The 20,873-nt window shown below is 38.8% G+C and overlaps 1 protein-coding gene across 3 annotated transcripts in view; it reads right to left on the bottom strand.

Moving 5' to 3' along the window:
- Positions 1-2,935: 2,935 nt before the first annotated feature.
- PBX3 (PBX homeobox 3) overlaps positions 2,936-20,873 on the bottom strand; it is a 111,740-nt gene continuing 93,802 nt past the window's right edge. The window contains exons 3-10 of one of the 3 annotated variants that reach the window (XM_053473800.1): positions 20,126-20,367; positions 17,125-17,315; positions 15,653-15,788; positions 11,227-11,392; positions 10,372-10,484; positions 9,101-9,190; positions 7,378-7,414; positions 4,285-4,309 (exon numbers count right to left, since the gene is read on the bottom strand). In XM_053473800.1, coding sequence (XP_053329775.1) covers positions 4,305-4,309; positions 7,378-7,414; positions 9,101-9,190; positions 10,372-10,484; positions 11,227-11,392; positions 15,653-15,788; positions 17,125-17,315; positions 20,126-20,367 — 980 coding nt within the window. In that variant the 3' untranslated portion in view covers positions 4,285-4,304. Of the gene's footprint in view, positions 4,310-7,377; positions 7,415-9,100; positions 9,191-10,371; positions 10,485-11,226; positions 11,393-15,652; positions 15,789-17,124; positions 17,316-20,125; positions 20,368-20,873 lie in introns of all 3 variants that reach the window. The other 2 variants (XM_053473799.1, XM_053473801.1) reach the window with 2 other exon arrangements.

Here is a 20,873-nt window from a genome sequence, read left to right as displayed (position 1 = left end):
AGAGAGAGAGCTGCCAATATTGCGTACAATTTTGTTATTTTGTTAAGTTGGAACGGATAAGCCGTCCAACTGCAGTTAGGTTGAGAATCCTATATTAGTTAGTGCTCACAAGAGCAAGGCTTTTTGTTTTGATTTCTTTATTTTCTGTAATGCCTGTGGTGACAAAATAAAACAGGCCCAGCCTTTTATTTTACCCTCCTCGTGTCTGAGCCGTCCCTGCAGCCTGGAAGACTGTGTGTGAGTAAAGATTCCCGGACAGAGTACCAAAGTGAAGGGGCATTGTGTCACAATAAATATATATATTTATTCTTATATATTAGTTAATAAGGCAATAAGCAGAAGGATCAAAAACAATAGGTCCATTTTATATTGTTACCTGGTATAGTGAAACATCTCACACACGGAATGAGCAAATCAAAAACATTTTATTCATATTTTTTGAAACTACATAGAACTACCACAAGGAAGACTTATTTTTTTTTATTATTTTTTTTTTCAATTTTTTTCTCAATCCAGGGGTATAATCCAGTTAAAAAGTAAACACTGAACGATTTGTTTTTAATACGTTAGAATCACTGCCACAATTTGTCATCATCATCATCATCATCAGTATTCCCATGAATCAACCCCAACCAGATCCTTATACAATACAAAAATGAATTCAAACTGAAAAAAGGCCCACATTGCCCGCCCCAACCCACCCCCCTCTTACATATCCCCCATATTGAAATTTGTATGCATTACAATATTTTTTTTTACATTTTTTTTGTATATGTGTGGATTTAACGAGATGAAAAAACATTTAAAATGTCTCTTAGTATATACAACAGTTTCACTGTTCAATCTTATTTGTACGTCTTCAGCGTAAGACCCCCATGTTTACTCGTAAGCTTCAGAGTTGCAAATGCAGCTTTATAAAGTGTATATTTTTTTTTTTATTTTTAAAAGATACATTTTTATTTCCAAAAGATTACAATGCGCATTACGTTTCAAGATGGAAAACAGTGTGACAAGCAGCAGTGTGTTCAGAAAATTGAAGATGGAAAATGAAAAACTAGCACTGTATAGCAATACTGAGCATTATTATATATAAAAAAAAGATGATTTAAAGTAATATGTTTAATTATAACTGATTAATACTTGTTTCTAGAAAAAAAAATAGTAAGACCGCTGTAGATATTCTTTATACATTTGGAATGTTAGTATTCCTTAATAAACAATATATGGAAAGATTTCGAGCCTTTGTGTAACGATGAGCATCTCTGATGGATATAATGGGAGAGAAGCAGAGTTTTGCAGACAAGCAAGTTATCCGTTTTTAGCGTTATTACTGTATTATTGTGTCAGCTGAAATTTTTGTTGCATGTTGCTGAGCATCCTTGTTGCGTAAGGATTCTGGTTCTGTCAATTTTGGTGAGATATATAGAGAAATACAGGATTGGAGGGGATTTAAATAAAATGATTAAGGGGATGATGGGCACTGGAATAATGAAAAGACTTATTGGGAAAAAGGCATATTGAGCAATAGCAGGAGATATGGTGGGCAAGGAAAGTCCTTGCTGGTTTCCCTATGGATGATTTCAAGAACCTAAATATCAAATGAGGAGGAGGAATTTACTCTGGTGCAGATCTAGCGCTCATTTCTTCACTCTTGCAAATCTGGGCTGAGTCCCAGAGGTCTCACCCAGGTACAGAAAGGATACATGGAGAAATAAGAGGGATTCTGAGGATCAGTTGACAATGTCATGGACGTCATAGAGAGCGGTGATATAGAACAATAGAAGGAGTCATAGAGAGAGAGCGGTGACATGGGGCAATGGAAGGAGTCATAGAGAGCGGTGATATTGGGCAATGGAAGGAGTCATAGAGAGCGGTGATATGGAGCAATAGAAGGAGTCATAGAGAGCAGTGATATGGGGCAATAGAAGGAGTCATAGAGAGCGGTGATATGGGGCAATAGAAGGAGTCATAGAGAGCGGTGATATGGGGCAATAGAAGGAGTCATAGAGAGCGGTGATATGGGGCAATAGAAGGAGTCATAGAGAGCGGTGATATGGGGCAATGGAAGGAGTCATAGAGAGCGGTGGTATGGGGCAATGGAAGGAGTCATAGAGAGCGGTGGTATGGGGCAATAGAAGGAGTCATAGAGAGCGGTGGTGTGGGGCAATGGAAGGAGTCATAGAGAGATGTGATATGGGGCAATAGAAGGAGTCATAGAGAGCGGTGATATGGGGCAATAGAAGGAGCAGTTATATGAAGAACCTGGGTAGCTTTTGGAGAGCGTATATTATTCAGGAGTTAGTTCACTAATACGTATTGCTATACACTACAGCGTATTCATGTCCCAACCTGCCGTTTTACCTACACAATGATATAAAGACGTACTATGCGTGTTATTTAGAGGTAGTAAGTGGGCACACTAAACTACACGTGATATGTCTGTTGGTTCCGATGAGTTTTTATGAGGTAAATAAAGCTGTTTTGCTTAGTGACGATGTATAAATTCTCTTTTGCTACAATATTTACAGGTTTCGCTCATAAGCCACTGGAAGTAGCACATTTTGTCGATTCTCTATACAGCAATTAACCCTTAACTGTAAAACACCACAAAGGGAAATAGATCAAACCCTTCGGCTGTCTGTGTGGTCGGCAATGAAACCGTTTGAACAATGAACAGGTTATTTACAACGCAAAGAGAGAGAGAGAGAGAGGCTAAACAAAGGAGGAAATTACTTTTAAAGAAGAAAAACGATGAAGATGCAATATAATCATACGTTCTAATCATACAATATCAAAAAAGACTTCTGCTGCCAATATAAAATACCGGAGAACTGTTAATAAGACCTCAGACTCTCCAGGAGCTCAGCTTGGTGGCCAGATGTCGTTGAATGACGTAACAGAACCTCTTGGCCGTGCAGGCAGGATCGGGATGTATGAAAAAATAATTAGACCTATAACACACTATTTGTTATTATGGAGATATAAAGTCCCAGAACAGAAGAGGCATTTTTAAAGGAAAAACACAACTAAACCGTTCAAGAATATGGGTGGAATCAACGTTCCAAATCCCATGTCATGTCTAAATTCTTTGTTTCTTTGGTTTACAGCACAGTTTCACAACCTATGTTATACATACTCATCGGGCTACTTCAATGTCTGCTTAATTCAACAAAAGAAACAAACAAAAAACTAAAAATAAAAAGATCAAGCTGGCTAAAGATCATACCTTTATTGGCTAACTGAACTGCATTAGGTTGCAAGCTTTTAAGACTACTTAGGTGTCTTCTTCAGGCGTAATGAGTGCAGACAGCCTCCTGCTTGCTATATAAAAATGCCTCCTTGTTAAAGGGTTCAGTATGTTGTTGAAATAAGAGTTAGATAAAAGAAACACTGGACCAATTCTCTAAATAAAGAGAAAAATAAATGAGAAAAATAGGACAAAACAGACATTTCCATAGTTAAAATATTACTTTGGATACGAATATTCTATAGCTCTTCAACTTTTGCCATTAATGGATATGGATATTTTTTTCCTTTCCAGTGCAAACTCTTATATAAATAAAAACGCAGTCAACCTATAGAATCTTGGGAGAGATAAATTAAGCGGTATTGTTTAAATAATGATCGGAACAGATTTAGGTGCCATGTCTGTGGATTTGTGTTAAAAGTGAATGCATCGTCTGCTTACATGAATACCAGTAACGCGGTGCTTAACATGGAAAAACAAGCAAAAACTTTAAAAAAAAAAGATGTTAATGATATATAAATTGCCTCTTTTCGCAGTAAACCTTGGAATTCTGGGTAGACATGCAGATATTTCTCTTTAAAGCTGCTAGTTCATTCTGTCAGTTTTAGCCATTTATTAAAAAGTGCCGATGGGACGTGGAGATCATTTCACTGATGCTAACGCAGATCTTGGCCCAATTAGATAAAGTGCTCTCAAAGTGGTGATTTAGCCCCCAAAAAAATGTTGATGTCTTGTATGGGTTTTATTTGTATCCTACAGCTCGTTCCCGATGGGTTTTACAGTGAGGCAGTCGGACCCTATTTGAAAGAGGTAAAGCAGCGCCTCCAAGCTGGAGAAATTATTATGTTCATCAGAAGAGAGGTGACCGTCTTCCTCCGGCCTAGGAAACTGCTTCACGTGGTATTGAATGAAGGCTGCGATGATGCTTGGTCAAAGAGTCTAATGGCACACAGCTCAGAGAAGAATCACTCAGTTAGAGGTATCAGAGTTCACGCTGCCAGGTCCTTCGGTAGGGGACGTGACAGAGGAAGGGGTCGCTGCCTCATGCCACCCTCCATTAGCCTGGAAATAAGAGAGAAAGGACATGTATTGGTGGTCCCAGTCACAATGCGCAAACTCCTGGTCACTTAGTGAAATATAATTCTCATATTAAGACAATGACATTTGTTTACATGTAATATGCCTTCAATTCATTTGATATGTGTCTGTTTCTGCAATGCATGATAAATCAAAGAGCTTTTTTACGTTGCATGTTGTTTTTATTAGTATTATTTATTAATAAATATAGCACCATCATATTCGTTGGCGCTTTTATCCTTGAAGATAAATAAAGGAACATTCTTGAGGCTCCAGTTATGCAAGTATTAAACTCTATAGAGGAGCAAAGTGGTCAAAAAACAAAAAGAGGTATAGTGTCTCCTATACATGGAGGATATGGAATAAAACTGCACCAAGCTACTTTCTATTACACTATAATATATTGTACTATTATATAATATTTACATATTTTGTATATTTATTTAAGTAAAATTTTACTTAAATAAAAATAAAAAAGCTGCAACATAATAGAACACAATGATGAACCACTTCAAATATTATGAACGTATTAAATATATGAAACTGAACATTATTTTAAAGACATCTGATGATATAACACACTTATATTGTGCTGTGTCATGTGACCTCCACCGAACGGCACTGGATTATTGCGTCACAATCCAAACTCATCAGGACTTTGGAGAGTGAAAAACATTACATAAATATTGGCTGTAGCACCTGGTCGCCCAGCAAAGAACCGTGGCAGATCCTGACCTATGTCAACCCTGCTGCAACCTCTGTGTAGAAAAACCGAGCCGATTACCCTATTGGGGCGACCATGCTCCCCACGGCAATGGTTACTTTAAGGGACTACAATATAGGGCTTGGGCCAGCTGGCTCGGCAGAAAGGGTGGTGGCTTGGAGGTGGGTGCTGCGGGGTGAGTGCTGGGGGGACTTTTCTGTGTCAGGTCCAGGGCGGCCCCCGTCCTAAATCCATCACTGGTTAAGAGAACAATCCAACAAACGATGCTCGGCAGCATCGGAACAGTGCGGCAAAATCACTGCCTTGGTAGAAAAAAAATTAAAGAGGACCGATGTTTATTATTTTAAAACAAAAGAAACACAAAAATAATAAAAAAAAGAGCTCCTGCCGAGACTGTACTCAGTACAGAATCTAGCCCATAAGGGGTTAAGCGCAGTGAATCTACGGCAAAGATGTGTAACAGTGCTGATCTATTATGCTCTGCTCAGTTCCCGACAGCAAGGCCCCAAATATGTAATATCTATCACTCATAATACCTATCACTCTTTCCCCTATGTCCTTTATGGCTTTTCATTCTAATTTATAAACAACAAATGTGTAATATTTTTACCACGCGAGGCAGTTGGAAGAGCCCACGTCAGTCAGGTTTCTGCCCCCCTTCTCCCTACCTGATTTTTTTTTTTTCTTTGCAAATAAATTAATCTTTCCTCTGGTGGTTTGAGATTACGCTCTGTATTATAAGAGAGCGCCTTATCAAACCTCATCAGAAAAGATGGAATTCATGTCTGCTATAATGCTGCAGGCAATAACAGCTTCATATTTTATCATGTTGATAAGGATTTTGCAAACTCTCTGAAGCATTTCGGGATGTTTTAAATGAAAAAAAAAGAACACTGTAACTAAAAGCCGCTTTTCAGACAGTTTCTTGTGAGCTATTAGGAGTTATTTATAACTCCGCGAAAACGAGCCATTTGATATTCCAAAAGGCAAACAATTTGCGTATTTAACGATGGCCTGTCCTGCCCAAGCCCCCCCCCCTGACCCCCCCTGCAAGGACGCAACATTTTCAATCATTGGGGAAATCGTTAATATTGACTGACACTTGGAGGGGGGGGGGATACAGATCTGGAGGTTTACGTAAAAGAGATATTCTATGCTTGATTTTGGCAAGGCTGCCAGCTTTGGATTTTAGCTTCTTACGATGTAAGTCGGAAGAAAATAATTGATATAATCGCGGGGAAATTAAATCTTACAGCGCTGTAATTTTTAATGCTATTATTACTATTGTTATTGTAGTTTTCTGTTGTGTAGTGAGGTCATATATTCCAAACTGTATCTTTGCCTTTAAATTGTAGTCTCTATTAAGCAGGTCCTCCGCACCTTCCACTTTTGGCAGATTAGATATGCCGAATCTTTCTTAACCGCCATCAAATTCTCTGTTTCTATGTTTTGTAATACGTCATCATGATGTATGACCTCACTGTACATCACTATAGGATCTGCTGGCACTAATAAATATAAAATCTAATTAATGCTAATCTTCTTTCTCCTAGGTGTATGTAGCTATATAAAGCTATTGTCCTATGACCCAAAAGAACTGCACGTTGTCACATATAATCTAAAAATACTTTACATCATGTGTGTGATGTAATGGTAATAAAATGTCTTCTAACACTTTGCCACTACTGTATGGTCACCATTCTATTCGGAAATGTCTACTATGCTCTAGATTGTACAATTTATAGTGTATTTAATGAAAATAATCTAAGAAAGTGACCATCTTACAATGTTACGGAGTAATGATTAATGTGTATATTGAGGACAAGTACATATCACATCCAGGTGCGGCTTACAAGGGCCAAAGACAAAGGTAATGACTCCAGCTACTACTGGGTATGTTGCTTAGTCATTTGTTAACCTTAATAGGGTAATGCCATGTTACAGACACCCTGGTGGAGTTATAGGCCTTGAAGATCAGTTTGTATGCCCCGATATAAAAATTCCAAGTATTAATCTCTCAATCATCAGCAGCAATCCACTAGGAATATGATGAAGCTTCTATCTCTCCTCAAAACCTAACGCTTATAGACATTAGCTATATTGTCCATGAAGACAACTAAGTATGTGTTATCCCTTCTCTCTTTCTTTCTCTTTTTTTTTCTTTCTTTCTTTCTTTCCCTTTTTGTGTTTTTTTGCAGCCCGCTATGTCACATCATGACTTATTTAACTATCTGAAAATACATAGAATACCTACAGAGATATGTCCATGTATAGGTATCTATCTATTAGCAAACAGTCTGAGCTTTAAAGAAAGAAAAAGTGAACTCACAGGGCTTTCTGCAAAATCCCTTTGTCATAAATATTTTCTGTAAAGGGAATAAAAAGTACACTGCTTAGTATGGTAGAAAAAATATCCAAAATATGTCCAAAATAAAAAAAGCTGTACTGTTTTCCCTTCACAGGTTATTGTTACCTACATAGTGAAAGCCTCAGCCTCACAGACCTCAGACAACATCTATCCCTGCACTTGTGGAAGGTAGCACAATAGCACAAACAGGCAGCAGGGTGGGTTAATCCCAACGAAACCCCTTTGTACAACTGTACAAACTATGTACTACCATGGGTGCCCCCCCCCCCAGGAAATTCAAAAAGGCCCACTAGAGCAGCATAAAGAGCAGACTGGTAGTCTGGGGAGTGCAGCAAGAAAGCTTTTTAATTCTGTGCACCCACTACTGATTTGGGTTGGTCTGGTCTCTTTCTCTCCTTCTAGTTGGTCTCCTGTCCTTCACTCAGGCAGCTGCTCCTTCACAGACACAGAGTGCCCCTCCTGGGCAGAGACACTGTTTGCATGCTGCAGACACAAGGTAGTTTATTTCAAACCTTGGTTTGTTAATACTCCAGCTGTTGGGACTATATATCCCATGACTCTCAGGCAGCCTGGCAAAGGTTGGGTTTTATATCATTATGTATTGGTACTGAAGCTGCTATGGAATGCACATCTCACGATTCTCAGTAATCCATTTGGTTGGCTGAACATCATGAGAAATGGAATAACAGCACGTTGAGTGCCACAACTGCTGCAAAACTACCAAGTGTCTTATTTTGCTTCTTTGTGTCCCTATTTTTCAATACATCAGGATGTTTGCGGTGCACCACACATCTACACTACACAACATTACCTTTTCTTGACTGCGACTCCCATGATGTTAAGCAAGCAACATTGCTAGTTGATTATTATGGCAATAGTATCTATAACTGTAAATTGGATGGGGAGCAACACTAAGCCTCCTGCCTCCCATCAGGAGACTCCTCTGAGTTAGGCAATGAAGAAGAGGTAAGGAGGTTTTGGGGTGGGAGAGGTGAAAGGTGAGGAGGATATTTCCCCCCCTTTCCCTGAAAAACTACTACTAGAGTTAAAGAAAAGACATATCACAAAGAGCAGAAATTGTTTTCTTTAACATTTAACAAATTCATGAATAAAACAACCTGTGGCTCATCAGGTCACACCTAATAATAACAATAATAATAATTTATACTAATTTGCATTTTATTTTTTCATACTTTGTCATTATGACAAGTATCTTAAAATGTATTCTATATGAGTATAGTGTCCAGCATCATGTGTGTATAGCATCACCAGAACAGACATACTGTTATAAAATCAGAATGGGATATATGTATACTCAAACAGTATCTCTGATTGTGTTGATTTGTTATTTTGATTAAAAGCAGAGTTCTTTAGAAATTATTTTCTTTCCACTATAGTTGAATATTTTTATTGGGCCAATAGAAAAAGCTGTGGTTCGGGACCTCAGACGTCTCAGAACACCTATATAACTTCACAACTTTTTCTATGTTGGCACAATAAAATGTCCCTCTAGGGCTAATATGGCACATCTATTTTTCTTAGCCCCCTATTCATTTTTCTATACTAGAATGTAGCAAAATGTTTAAGGTGTTGGTTTTGAGATGAAGCTTTTAAAACAATCTTGTTAGACCGATACGTCACAGCCACCGATATAAATATCATTATTTATAGTGCTGATACTCACATTTAGGTGATGTGGGCTGTACAGTGAATTCCCCCCCAAGGCATCACTGTATCCGCCCGTCTGATTGATAACATGACGAAGGGTATCCACCTAAAGCAGAAGAAAGAAACATTTAAAGAGTATTATGATTTTATTCTGAGTCCACATCACAATCCATAGATTACTTTACAGCATATTTCCATTTCATGTGTTAAGCTGCATATAATATATTATAGTGAAAGGGAAAAACACATTTGAGATGACACAATAGCATTAGACTTTCTGTGAACGTTGTCAATGTGCCTGACGGCTTATTTTACCAAAATGATATCAGGTAATCATGCTTCAAATGCTTCTTGCAATACAATAAATAAATAAATAAATAACAGTCCCAAATACAAGCTATCAAATTATAATATGCACCAGGGAACAATTACACTATGATAAGAAAACTAGGACAACTTTCACTATGCAAAATGTGTTAAAGGAACAGCTTTGTAAACTGGAGCATGCTTTCTTTAATTATAAGACTATTGTATCATTTATATCCTCCTCTGATGTCTGTACTGAGACCAGGAAGCACCTTTCTGCACATGCTCACTGGCACTTATTTTGAAGTCACTGAAGCAGCACAAATCCCATGTATGCTACCAATATATCAGTGTTCAGATAGCATGAATGGAATTGGCTGAAGCCACTCTCATTGATTTAAAAGGGAGCTCAGCTCCCATTCACTCGAGCGGAAGTTCTCCTGAACATGTGGAAAGGGCATACTGAAGTATGCTACCTGCTTTCAGTCGATGTAGCTGGGGGAGGAGCTAAAAGAGACAGAAGTCTCATATTCTAACTCCAATAACTAAAGAATGCCTGCACCGATTTGCATGCCGTAAAATGTACCAGAGTCCATGTGAAATGGACTCCAATATGCATTAAACAAAAAATGCTGGAGTGCTCCTTTAAAAATCTTGATAGCAATCCTTTGGAAATTTGTTTGATCAGTATAGTCCACTCCCCTGTAATAAAAGAAAGGTTATCCCTTCACACATGAACTACTTCCTATTAATAGTTTAACACAGAATAACCACCATTTCACTGTGACAATGACTACAATTTAAGGTTCTTGTAGATGTCTCAATCCCCTCCCCCGAGCACTCAAGTCAGAGCCGAAGGCATTCACAAGGATTGCAAAACAGGCTGAGAGATCAGGACCTGGATGGCACCGACGCACACCTTTAGTTTGCATGTGTGCTTTATTAGTGGCCATGAGAGGGGCTCAGGGGCATCACTCCTACCTGTGATTGCACATTGGCTCCAACTTGGGCCCCTTGGTAAGAATCCCCATTCAGACTCTGCATATTCATGTACATGTCGCCTGAATTTGGGAGATTAAAAGAACCAGAGGAACCTAGGAAAGGAAAGAGCGAAGGAACTGAATAAAAGAAGAGGTTGCTTAAAAATGAAAGATGGAGGAGAAAAGATTTAAAATGGGGTTAAAATATGAGACCGGGAAACTATTATGTTAATTTTAAGATGGGCCAATAGCACTTGTAATATCTATTTGTAAGGGTATTATAAGTGCGTGGAAGCATTTGCCCCACTCACCTGTGAATTTAAGGAAGCATGATGTACAAGCATCAGATCAAATCCCCATCACTACTACAAAGAGAACATGTTTGCACATCACACATAAACGTGTAACTATACACTACGGAAAAAGAAACCTCCTTGAGGTTGAAAGGAAAATTCTGACTTCTGAGATATAAATCCATGGATTTCTAAGACAATCATTGAATGCTCTGAGCAGAATGCTGAAGGATACCAAGAACGGGTAAGAAGTTCTTACACGTAAACAAATGACACTGTATAATAAACATGATGTAATGTAACATACATTCTTTAGCTTGTGCTTACCATCTTCATGAGTTGTGTTTATTGAAGGACAAATATTACAGATATATTCTTATTTAAATAAACCCTGGGTTCTCGGTGGTCTTTGAGAGGTCTTTAGACATCACGGGGCAAGTTTATGTTAGAAATCGCTGGGCTAGCTTATGTGAGATTATGAAGGTTGGTCTCAAATCGCAAACGAACGACATGATAATTGTCCTATGCGACAGTCCCACCACCCCGTGCTACAGCCAACTCACCGGAGTTTGGTGTAGTGGGAGAGCTCGTCTGGTTGTTCTGCACGGCTGCTGCCACCGCGTGAGCTGCATTCACTGCTGTCTTTGCTGCGTACAAATTTGCTTCTTCCTGGAACTTGCCAATGTTTTTCTTGTACCTGATCCTTTTGTTGCCGAACCAGTTGGATACCTGGGAAAAAAAAGAGAACATAACATAATTGTCAGATGCTAATGCACTTTGAAATGATTCCCACCCGTCCTTAACAGAGGCTGTAAGCTAGCAATGAGCTGATTTTATCTCACTCTTTACGACTTCTTTTTGGTTCACACCAAATAATCTCAGAGGTCTCTTCTTTGAATGTAAGGATGAATCGATTTGGGAAAGAGACCTCTGAGACCCTGAAAGCATCTTTTTTTCTGCCCAATAAAAGAATCAACTTAGATTAATACTAATACCTTAATACAATTTAATACACAAAGCAAAGTGTAAATCTGATCATTATAATAACGCTGAAGTAATGATATGTTGTTTTTGGTATTTCTTCTTATAAGTGGTATATACATGCGGACTGGTGAACTGTATTAATCCCACGGTTTTAAAGTAACCCGGGCTGCTAAATATATTGTGCCTGATAGTAAGAACTGTAATTTGTATTACTGTAAAGTGTGAACTATCTGAGATCCAAGTGCTGTTGGATCCGGGGCAATACAATTAAAAACATACATTCTGCAAAAGAAGGCTTTAGAAAAGGCTGCCTATATATAACAAAAATGAAAGGAGACTAAGTAACCTACAGCTATTAGGAAGAATATATTTGCTTCATATATGTTAAGCCAAAAAAAAAATGGACTCTAGAGAACTTTGCTTTTTAATAAAATATGGGGATTTTGTCCGTAAAAAGCTCGCATATTTTACAGCGCAGTTTTTCTACTAAACCCCCTTCCGCTGCGACCCTGCAGAGTTCATTCTTTGCTTTGTCCCCGGTCAACACTTGGATGCATTATATATATTCTGCTTACCATTATCCTGCCAGCCAGAGGGGCAATAATACATTAATGAAGGCGGGCGGATAATTATTGTTACGGAAAAAAAAAATCAAATTACTGCTTTATTAACAGCTTTAGAAGTGAGGAAATCTCTGGCGTGTGCAGGAGAGGGACAATTCACTATAGTCTCAACAATAGCCATGCCTAATAACGCTTTGCTTCCAAACCCCAACCCCCCCGCTATATTTTAATATTGCCTGAGTCTCGGGAGGCCTCGGGGTGCCGGATATTCTTGACATGGTACAGGATTCCATCCCAGCCTCTCTGAAGCTTCTTAATCTTTAATATCAAGGCAATTAAAATTAATGACCGCCACTGTGGGCAGTGTTTCCCTGACATGCATTGTTTGATGGCATTACCTTGAGGTTAAACTAACGAGCGAGGTTTAATTGGAAGCCGTGAAAAGGAGAAGCGCTCATACGTTACGTTTAACCTGCACAGAAAGGACCGGTTAATATCACGGACTGGTTAAGAGAAATACCAGGGCGTTATTTGTCTTCCAAATACATGAGCGTAAAAGCGATGTTATTACATGAGGCTACGCCGGAGATAAGTATAAGGTCTGCGCATCTTTGAATGAGATGGAAGTGGTGGCTTCTTGCTTCTACTCTATGATTGAAACTCTTTAGTTCCCTTCTCCTTCTCTTTCATTCACAATATTTCTAGGTACTTTTCCGTGTTGTGAGCATCGTGTTGCTTATCTTCCTTATCTTGACCAATGTTCGAGGAATGAATCCATCTATTAACCCCTTCATGACAAAGCCCGCACATGTACAGGCTCACAATGGATTTTTTGATGGGTTTAAGGACAACCCATTGTCCCCTTAAGGACAATGGCATAGAAGCCTGTCAAAATGGCCACAAAACATGGTGACGTTAGGTCTAGGGGTCCCTTTTCCAGAATGAATCTATATTGTTACATTAACGATGTACTTAACAATATGGAAGTATGTATAGGACTGACGCTGCTCCATTTGTTAGGATCGAAACATCACTAGAATTGGAATAACCATCATGAATTGGGAAAGTAAGACTTGAGAAGGGGCTGGGACGTTCTGTATGTGTAAATTTGGGGAATTTAATCATTGAAGAAAGAAGGTAGAGTGTTCATACATGATTAAGAAGCTTTTGATTTCTATTCTTATGGAAAAAAAATAGTTTCCTCCTATATTTCTGTTCCCAGAAACATAGGTCAACATGGATAAAATCCTGGTTTTATCTCCTTTTATTCAAATAAACGCCCTTTGTCTTCAGATCTGGAGGCCGCCATTGCTGTCAGACATGTGATATTATGGATGGCCTTCTCTGCGCACACACCACATTGCGCTGATTCTTTACGGCAATTTATTTTTTATAGTTTGGAATAGTTTTGAATGAGAAGCTAGACTTTTCCAGCATTGCTTCTTCAATGGGAGTTGGATAGATTATTCACTATAGCGATCGGCGCGCTTAATGATAAATATGCCTTTAACTGCGACAAGAAGAGTTACATTTTGGGGGTACGGTAATGCCAGAGACGGCGTCACCTCGCTCCTTCTTCACCTCCCTGCAGCGCAAAGCGTCTTTGCTGCGAGTGAAAACGAGCATCTTCTTGTTCTTTCTCCATCTCCGAAAGTCAATTAATGAATCGGTTCTAATTGCAGATTCGTTTAAGAAGGGTTTTGTTTTGCTTATTTATCAAGCTAATTACAGCGTTAACATGGCAAGAAAAAAAAAACGCCTATAAATTATTAGGTAAATGCTTCATCTCTCTGCAGTGGTGCAATGTGTTTTATGTTTTGGAAACCGGCTTTATTTCTTTCACTGGAGAGGTTTTAATGAGATGACTGTCGCACACCTGTTTTATTGAAGACCCCGCAGACGGAGAAACCGGGACACTCGGCAAGGTTACTTAACCTCTTCACTGCTGGGGTTGGCTGTCACGCTGTGTGAATTACTGCTCTTCTTTACAAAGTACAGGAACATTTCACGCCAGTAACCCCAATACCCCCAATACCTTACCCAGAAGCACTGTTCTTTACCACTATATATGAAGATTTACATGTAGGTCTCCTGTTCTAGATATTCATAGCATTAGCAAGCATCAGAACAAATAGATCAGAGGATCCGACACACAAGCTGGCCCTGATCCATAAGCCCTAAAGTGTAACTGAATATATGAATGAATAGATACGGCTCACGCCACGTTTTCAATCTACGATTATCTTTAATAATGGTCTGTCTGGATGTTAAGATCCAGAATTCTACATCTGCAGTATTAGCCTAGCCCTGTAAATACCAGCATGAATGTCTTGCTCCATCTGCTGCATATTTTGATGTCACAGTGATCCAGTTAGCTGTTACATCATAACGCAGTTAGATGTGACGTCATACTGGGCAGGGTATAATATGTTAAGCTGTCGTTTGCAAAGCTGTATTGTTTACATCCCAGTATAAAGCTAACAGCAAGGAAACATTGGTAATCTTTAACATTCCTGAAAAGTGTCCGGTAAACTGCCGGCAACTTTTGGAGGTTTATTGAAAATGTAATAGCTAGATCATTTATTTGGATGTTAAACATTCTAAGCTATAGTATCTCACCATCAGTAGCCTACTCTGTGTACACATTTGTGTACTTTATTTGCCCAGCGCCCATGGGTGGCGTAGAAAGCATCGATGTGATGTCATCGTTGTCATTTCTTATGTTTTCACTCAAAAATCTATTACATTTCTATCTATTTCAGTTATATATATATATATATATATATATATATACGTATATATAGATATGTGTTTTAATTGTTTGCCAGTGCTGAGATGATGCTAGCTATGAGGCTTGGTAAATGGACCTCAGATTGCCACAACCAATAAAAGCCTGGCTCTCGCTGAGCACCCGCATCAAAATGTCATACGTGATATGACAAGACATGACAGGGCCTATGGGTTTACTCGCTGGCAGGGTCAGCCAGCACAACCTTTAACATTTGGAGCTCAGGAAGGCTGGTAGGCACCTTGGCACAGAAAGGGTTAACGGCTGCGGTCCTTCATACCCTCTTCATAGGGCAGAGTAACAATGCAGTCAGCCACCTGTTACGTTACACTGAAACTAAGGCTAACAATACCTTTAATGATAAGCAGGCAGGAACAATTCTATTGTTTTAACCCAATTACATGCATGTTGCACAGGGGTATAGAAATGGTAATTAGATCTAATGCATTAATTACACTTAATTAAAGCCATTTGAATTAGTTAGAATTAATGAATTGCGATTCCAGTAACACTTACACTCGTGGGATTTTATAGACAAAAAAGGGATTTTTTTAAAAAAAATGTAAGAATGCCGAATATAACGGGAATTTGCGATTCCGGAGATCGAGGCCATCGTACATGTTGAACGGTTGGCTTCCCGCATCTCCCACTCACCTGTGATACCGTGATGCTGCATTTTTTGGCCAGCTCCTCTTTGGCTTCCTCGCTTGGGTAGGGGTTGCTGAGGTGGGAGTAAAAATACTCATTTAGGATCTCCGTGGCCTGTTTGCTGAAGTTACGTCTTTTTCTCCTGTAAAAAAAAAAAACGGAAATATTAGAACTACCCTATACTGAATGCCACATCTAGCCTTTCATATATAAAATCCATTTTACCGATTTTACCTAAAGTTTGGTTAACATTTATAAAATAAATCGAACGAGCACAATAACAGAAATGTTTAAATTCCCCACACTAGGCCAGAAAATTTAGCACAGGGAAATGAATTTTTTAATATGTTCCTAACAAACAGTAATCTTTGCAGTTTTTGTCAAGGCCGCATGCCAAATGATGAGAAATGATCAAAATAAAATACTGGTCCTTTCACCATAGTGACCAATGAAATTGTGGAATAGGAAGGAACATTCGACCAATCACTACAACGATGCATCAGAATCCCTTTTTAAACTGAAATCCTATTAAATTATATTTTAAAAGAACACATGGAGGACTTTGATTCTCTCTACACAATGGCAGGAAAAAATGAGAAAAAGGTAAAAAATAAATAAAAAATACCACGGCAAATTCATTATGGATCAGTGTAAGTAGCATGACGTTCCACGTGTTCACTTAATGATATCACGTATGCAGCAAGCACCTCTCGGCTAGAATTCTAAAAGGATTCAGGCAATTACACGTAATTCTACAAATGAATTGAACTATAGTTCAGTCGAGCTTTGTCCATCTTGAGACGAAAATGTAGGATGTGTAATTGAAAAAGGTAATTCTGTGTGTGACCGTGCTGATATCTTTACCATGCATGGACGGAACCAAACCCTACCTCCTCAAGCACGCATGTAACATATATAAACATGAACAACTCATCAAGAAATTGCTCCTTATCTTTCAGGAGCAACGAAGCAACCCATGGCTTGAAGCACAGATGGGATTAGTTCCAGAAGGTTATACATGTTTCATAGAACTCAGACAACCTCCCTATGGGGAAGCTTGAAATGTACAGAGCCCCGGGCCTACTGTGCCATAAGGCATCCGGCAAACGAAGCGCCTGGGGCGGCCAGAAACTCACTGCTCTTAGATCCCCTTTTAGACCCTTTTTTGATATAAAACATTTATTTGATTGAGCCATGATTTCGCTATCTCCTCCCTTTCTTGGGATTCCTCAAATCCTGGTGTAGAATAACATTTAATTATCCTAGAAAACTGCTCCTTGTAAAAGTAGTGGATCAAGCTAGGAACTGAACACACTTGCCCATTAAAATGTTCCATACCGGGCTTACAGTAATGCTGTATCAATTCAGCTGCTACTATGTTCTCAAAGTAAGGACTGATAAAGTGGGCAAGATGTTAGGATGATTCAAAATCATGTCAGGAATGTTAGACGATTCAAGGTATAGAAAGGAGCACTGACCTGGCATCGAGAAATCTTGAGCGTAGGATCATGACGGCTTCACATGTGCTCTGCTTCAGCTGCATCTGAATGGAGCTGAACTTTCTATGAATGATTCCAACCATCCTTTCGATCTCCTTTGGAGAGATAGGGCGCGTCCTGCTTTGCTCCCGCAGTAGGTTCATCACATGGGTTGTGAATTCATTGCATGCCTATAGTGTTAAGAGTTAAATATTTGATTAGTAATAAATGCGATTGTATGTATGTGTCATTGTTGGTGCTACACATAGAACAAAGGGAAATTAGTGTGAACGTGTCCTGCTAATTGTGAGATGTTAGGGAAGTGAAAGGAAAGGGAGAGAAAAATGATAAAGGAGAGAAGAAAGACTAAGACGATCAGTGGAAGTGGAGCGAGGATATAATGAAACATAAAAAACCATCATATAGTCTATTTTATTCTATAAATAAGGCAATTTTCTAATAAGGAACACCAGACATTGCTTCAGACAGCCACTGTCTTAGTGGTGCGGAAGAATCGACAGATGATGGGTTTATTGGTGGATTCGCCATTTTTTACCCAATGTCCAATTCCATCATCTCTTCTCGACACCAATTATTCCTATATTATGCCACATCTTCTAAACGGGAATTTCTGATGGAGGAGGAAGCAATTCAGCATTTGCCCACTTGCCCCACTTAATGGAATATGATAACTCAAACAAATTGTTTTGTTAACAAATTGAACAAAAACAGTCGTTTTTGATTGGGAAACCATTGAAAAACACAATTAGAAATAAGCGGTGACCAGTAGAGTTAGAAAAAGACTACATGTCATCAATATTTAAAAAGGCAGTAAATTCCGAAAAAAACATTATGGTAAAAAATAAAAGATTATTCCCTGATTGTTAAGACAGAAAAATGAGAGCAAAATGTTTTCTGTATTGCGCTGGGAATAAGAGGGGATTTATTTCTTCAAACGCTTGCTAAACATCTCTCAACTTATTAAGGGAAGCCATGTATGAACTGAAAGGCTGATTAGCAATTTGGCACGGACCCAGAGTTTGTGGGATTCACCCAGCATCCCTTTAAAGCACTAGTTCATACAAGATTAATTAGAACATCTCGTTTATGTAGTATGCACTCTAGCTCATTACTCTAAGTAAGATTCGTTAAGTATTTACATTTAGATAATTAAAATCTGGCTACGCCCTTAAGAAAGATGTATGCACTCCCGCTAAAGTGATTTCTTTATTGTCCGTCCATTAAAGACCGCATGTTACTTCCGTTCTTATATCTTCTGGTAGAGAGAGAGTGATATGGGTGATACATAATAAAATTATTATTATCTAATTACTTAAATACGGATATGGGATAAATAGGATAGACATAAAACTATTACTATGAACTAGGAACTGAAAGGGGAACTCCTATCATTTCTATTTACCAGTATTTGACTAAAATCAATTTTTTTTACAAAAATATAATGTTCTATTTTTTAAAACAGCTCTAGATTAGCACTTTCAGTCATTTATATGTGTTCTCGTTGTGTTATCTAGCCCAATCTACTAGATAAACCCCCCGACTCAAATTCTATGCTGTTTTGACCCAAATTCTATGCTGTTTTGACCCAAATTCTATGCTGTTTCTGTGTTACAAAGAAAACTCTATGGAGCGGAGATAAACGTAGCTCTTTAGGGTGTTTATAGCAAAGCAGGACCATGCAAATCCACTTAATGCTGCTGAAGAGACTTCTTCTAATATTTAACCCTTACGCACCTTTTATAATACTGTTCATTATATCACAATATTAGTGTACACATATTATATAGTTGGGTACCATTAATTCTTGTTAGGTGTGTGGCTGATATCGTTCCATTTGCACGGGTATTTTAGGCTATATGGCCATCTTTTCTTTTGTTTCCCTTACTTGAATCAGTGATGTCGTTTTCAGTAATCTTAACACTAAACGGAATTAAGTTTTATCATCATAGTTTAGAGCGGTTGTCCCTTTAAATGTGGAGACTGGTCCGTGCACGTTCCATTGGCTCACTGAGCCTCATGCAGAGATGACTGTTTCGGTTCCTGTAATAGACCCTTGTGAAACTAAGCAAGTCACTCGTAGTGCCTCGGGCATTGGAATTATAATGTAAGAAAACTGTGCCTGCACATTCAGTGGACAGCTCAAAGTACACTGCCAGCACTATATGAGCATAAATATAACATGTGCATCTTCCATGAAGTACGTCGTGGACCTTTTCGTTTCCTAATGTAGATCTGTCCTTGGACAATTTTCCAGATCTTGGGTGAATTCAGGGGACATCTGTATGTTGTGGAAGCTGGGTCTCCCAGACGCTCAGGGGCACCAGGGCCCTCACCATACTTTTGCCGTTGGCAAAAACCAACCTGAGTGCAGTTATGGGAAGACAGCTCTCAATGTGTCAAATAAATTATAGCAACCGTGATTAACAAACACAACGTCCGTGTACTACTATTCCTGCAAGGGCATACTAAAAGCTTCTACTAGAAGTCACTACCTTAAAGGTATCATGTAATATAATAATGTAATAATGACACGCAACATACATTCCTACTATACTTTTATTCCTGTCTCCCTTAAACTCTGGATCTGTACAGGAAGATATTTTGATAATATGGTGGTCTGAATACGAACGGATCATTTACTGTAATGTTTTATCTACTAAAAAGGAAAAGGATTGACAACATTTAGCCAAAGGGACAAGTGTTGTCAAGTGCCATAGTAATAATAATGTATCTATTGTATAGCGCTGCAGAATATGATGGAGTTATATAATACAATAAATAATAAAATATAAGGAAGGTAAATAAAAAAGATCTGATAAGGATGTGAATGCTGCTTAATGTCACTCTGCCCTGGTGGCCTAATGTGGAACTGCAAGCAAGACATATAGGGCTTATATGGTGGCTTCTAAAACCTTCAACTACGAGCAACCCAGGAGACAATTGCCTCCATTGCCATAGTGCATATTATTTGTATACTGACCTGCTCATACTTCTCCAGTTCTGTGTGGTAGATCTGCCGGATCTGGCTGAGTTTGGCTCTGTAGTCTGAATGTTCTATTGAGTTGTCAGAGGATCCACCCGATGCAGCTGCAGCTGCCGCGGCTGCAGCTGCTCCCCCTCCCTTTTCTGGTCCAGATACACCTTCAGCCAGTAACATGTTATCTAGTCTCATAAGCTGCGGGTCTGGGGGGTCCTCCTCCTGTGCTCCTCGGATGCTGAGACCTGCAATGAAATCAAACACAAAGTATAAGAAAAAGTGAAGGGATTAGAGCCAAAAACATCTGAATCGTTGTTAAAGATACACTTGGCAGTTTTGTATCAAAGGCAGAACCTACAAGCAATGCCATGTATTAATACGACAAAGGAGAATTTGATAAAGGACACATTTTCATTGAAACGATAAAATCACTAGAATGGCCAAAAACATGGCAGGTGACTTTGTGTTATTGGTAGATTTGCACAATGATTAGAAATACATGGCCCTGTAGTTTTTACCGAGCATAACATACTCCCGTAACGCAACATATTACCCACAAATCTTAATATCACCCCATATTGCAGCATATCCACTTGAGAAAAGTATGAGGAACTCTTTGTGGAACTCTTTGTGACCTACGATGGGGTCTCTTTTTGTTAGTAGATGCAAAACATGGATTCTGGAGTGACTTCTTTCATCTCAGTTCATGTCCGCAGCCTATTGCTTCTAATATTACCTTAATAGAAACCCT

Source organism: Spea bombifrons, chromosome 8 (assembly GCF_027358695.1).
Source record: "Spea bombifrons isolate aSpeBom1 chromosome 8, aSpeBom1.2.pri, whole genome shotgun sequence".
NCBI classification, from domain to species: Eukaryota; Metazoa; Chordata; class Amphibia; order Anura; family Pelobatidae; genus Spea; species Spea bombifrons.
The sequence above is the reverse complement of the archived record's forward strand: the minus strand, read 5'-3'. Positions and strand labels throughout refer to the sequence as shown.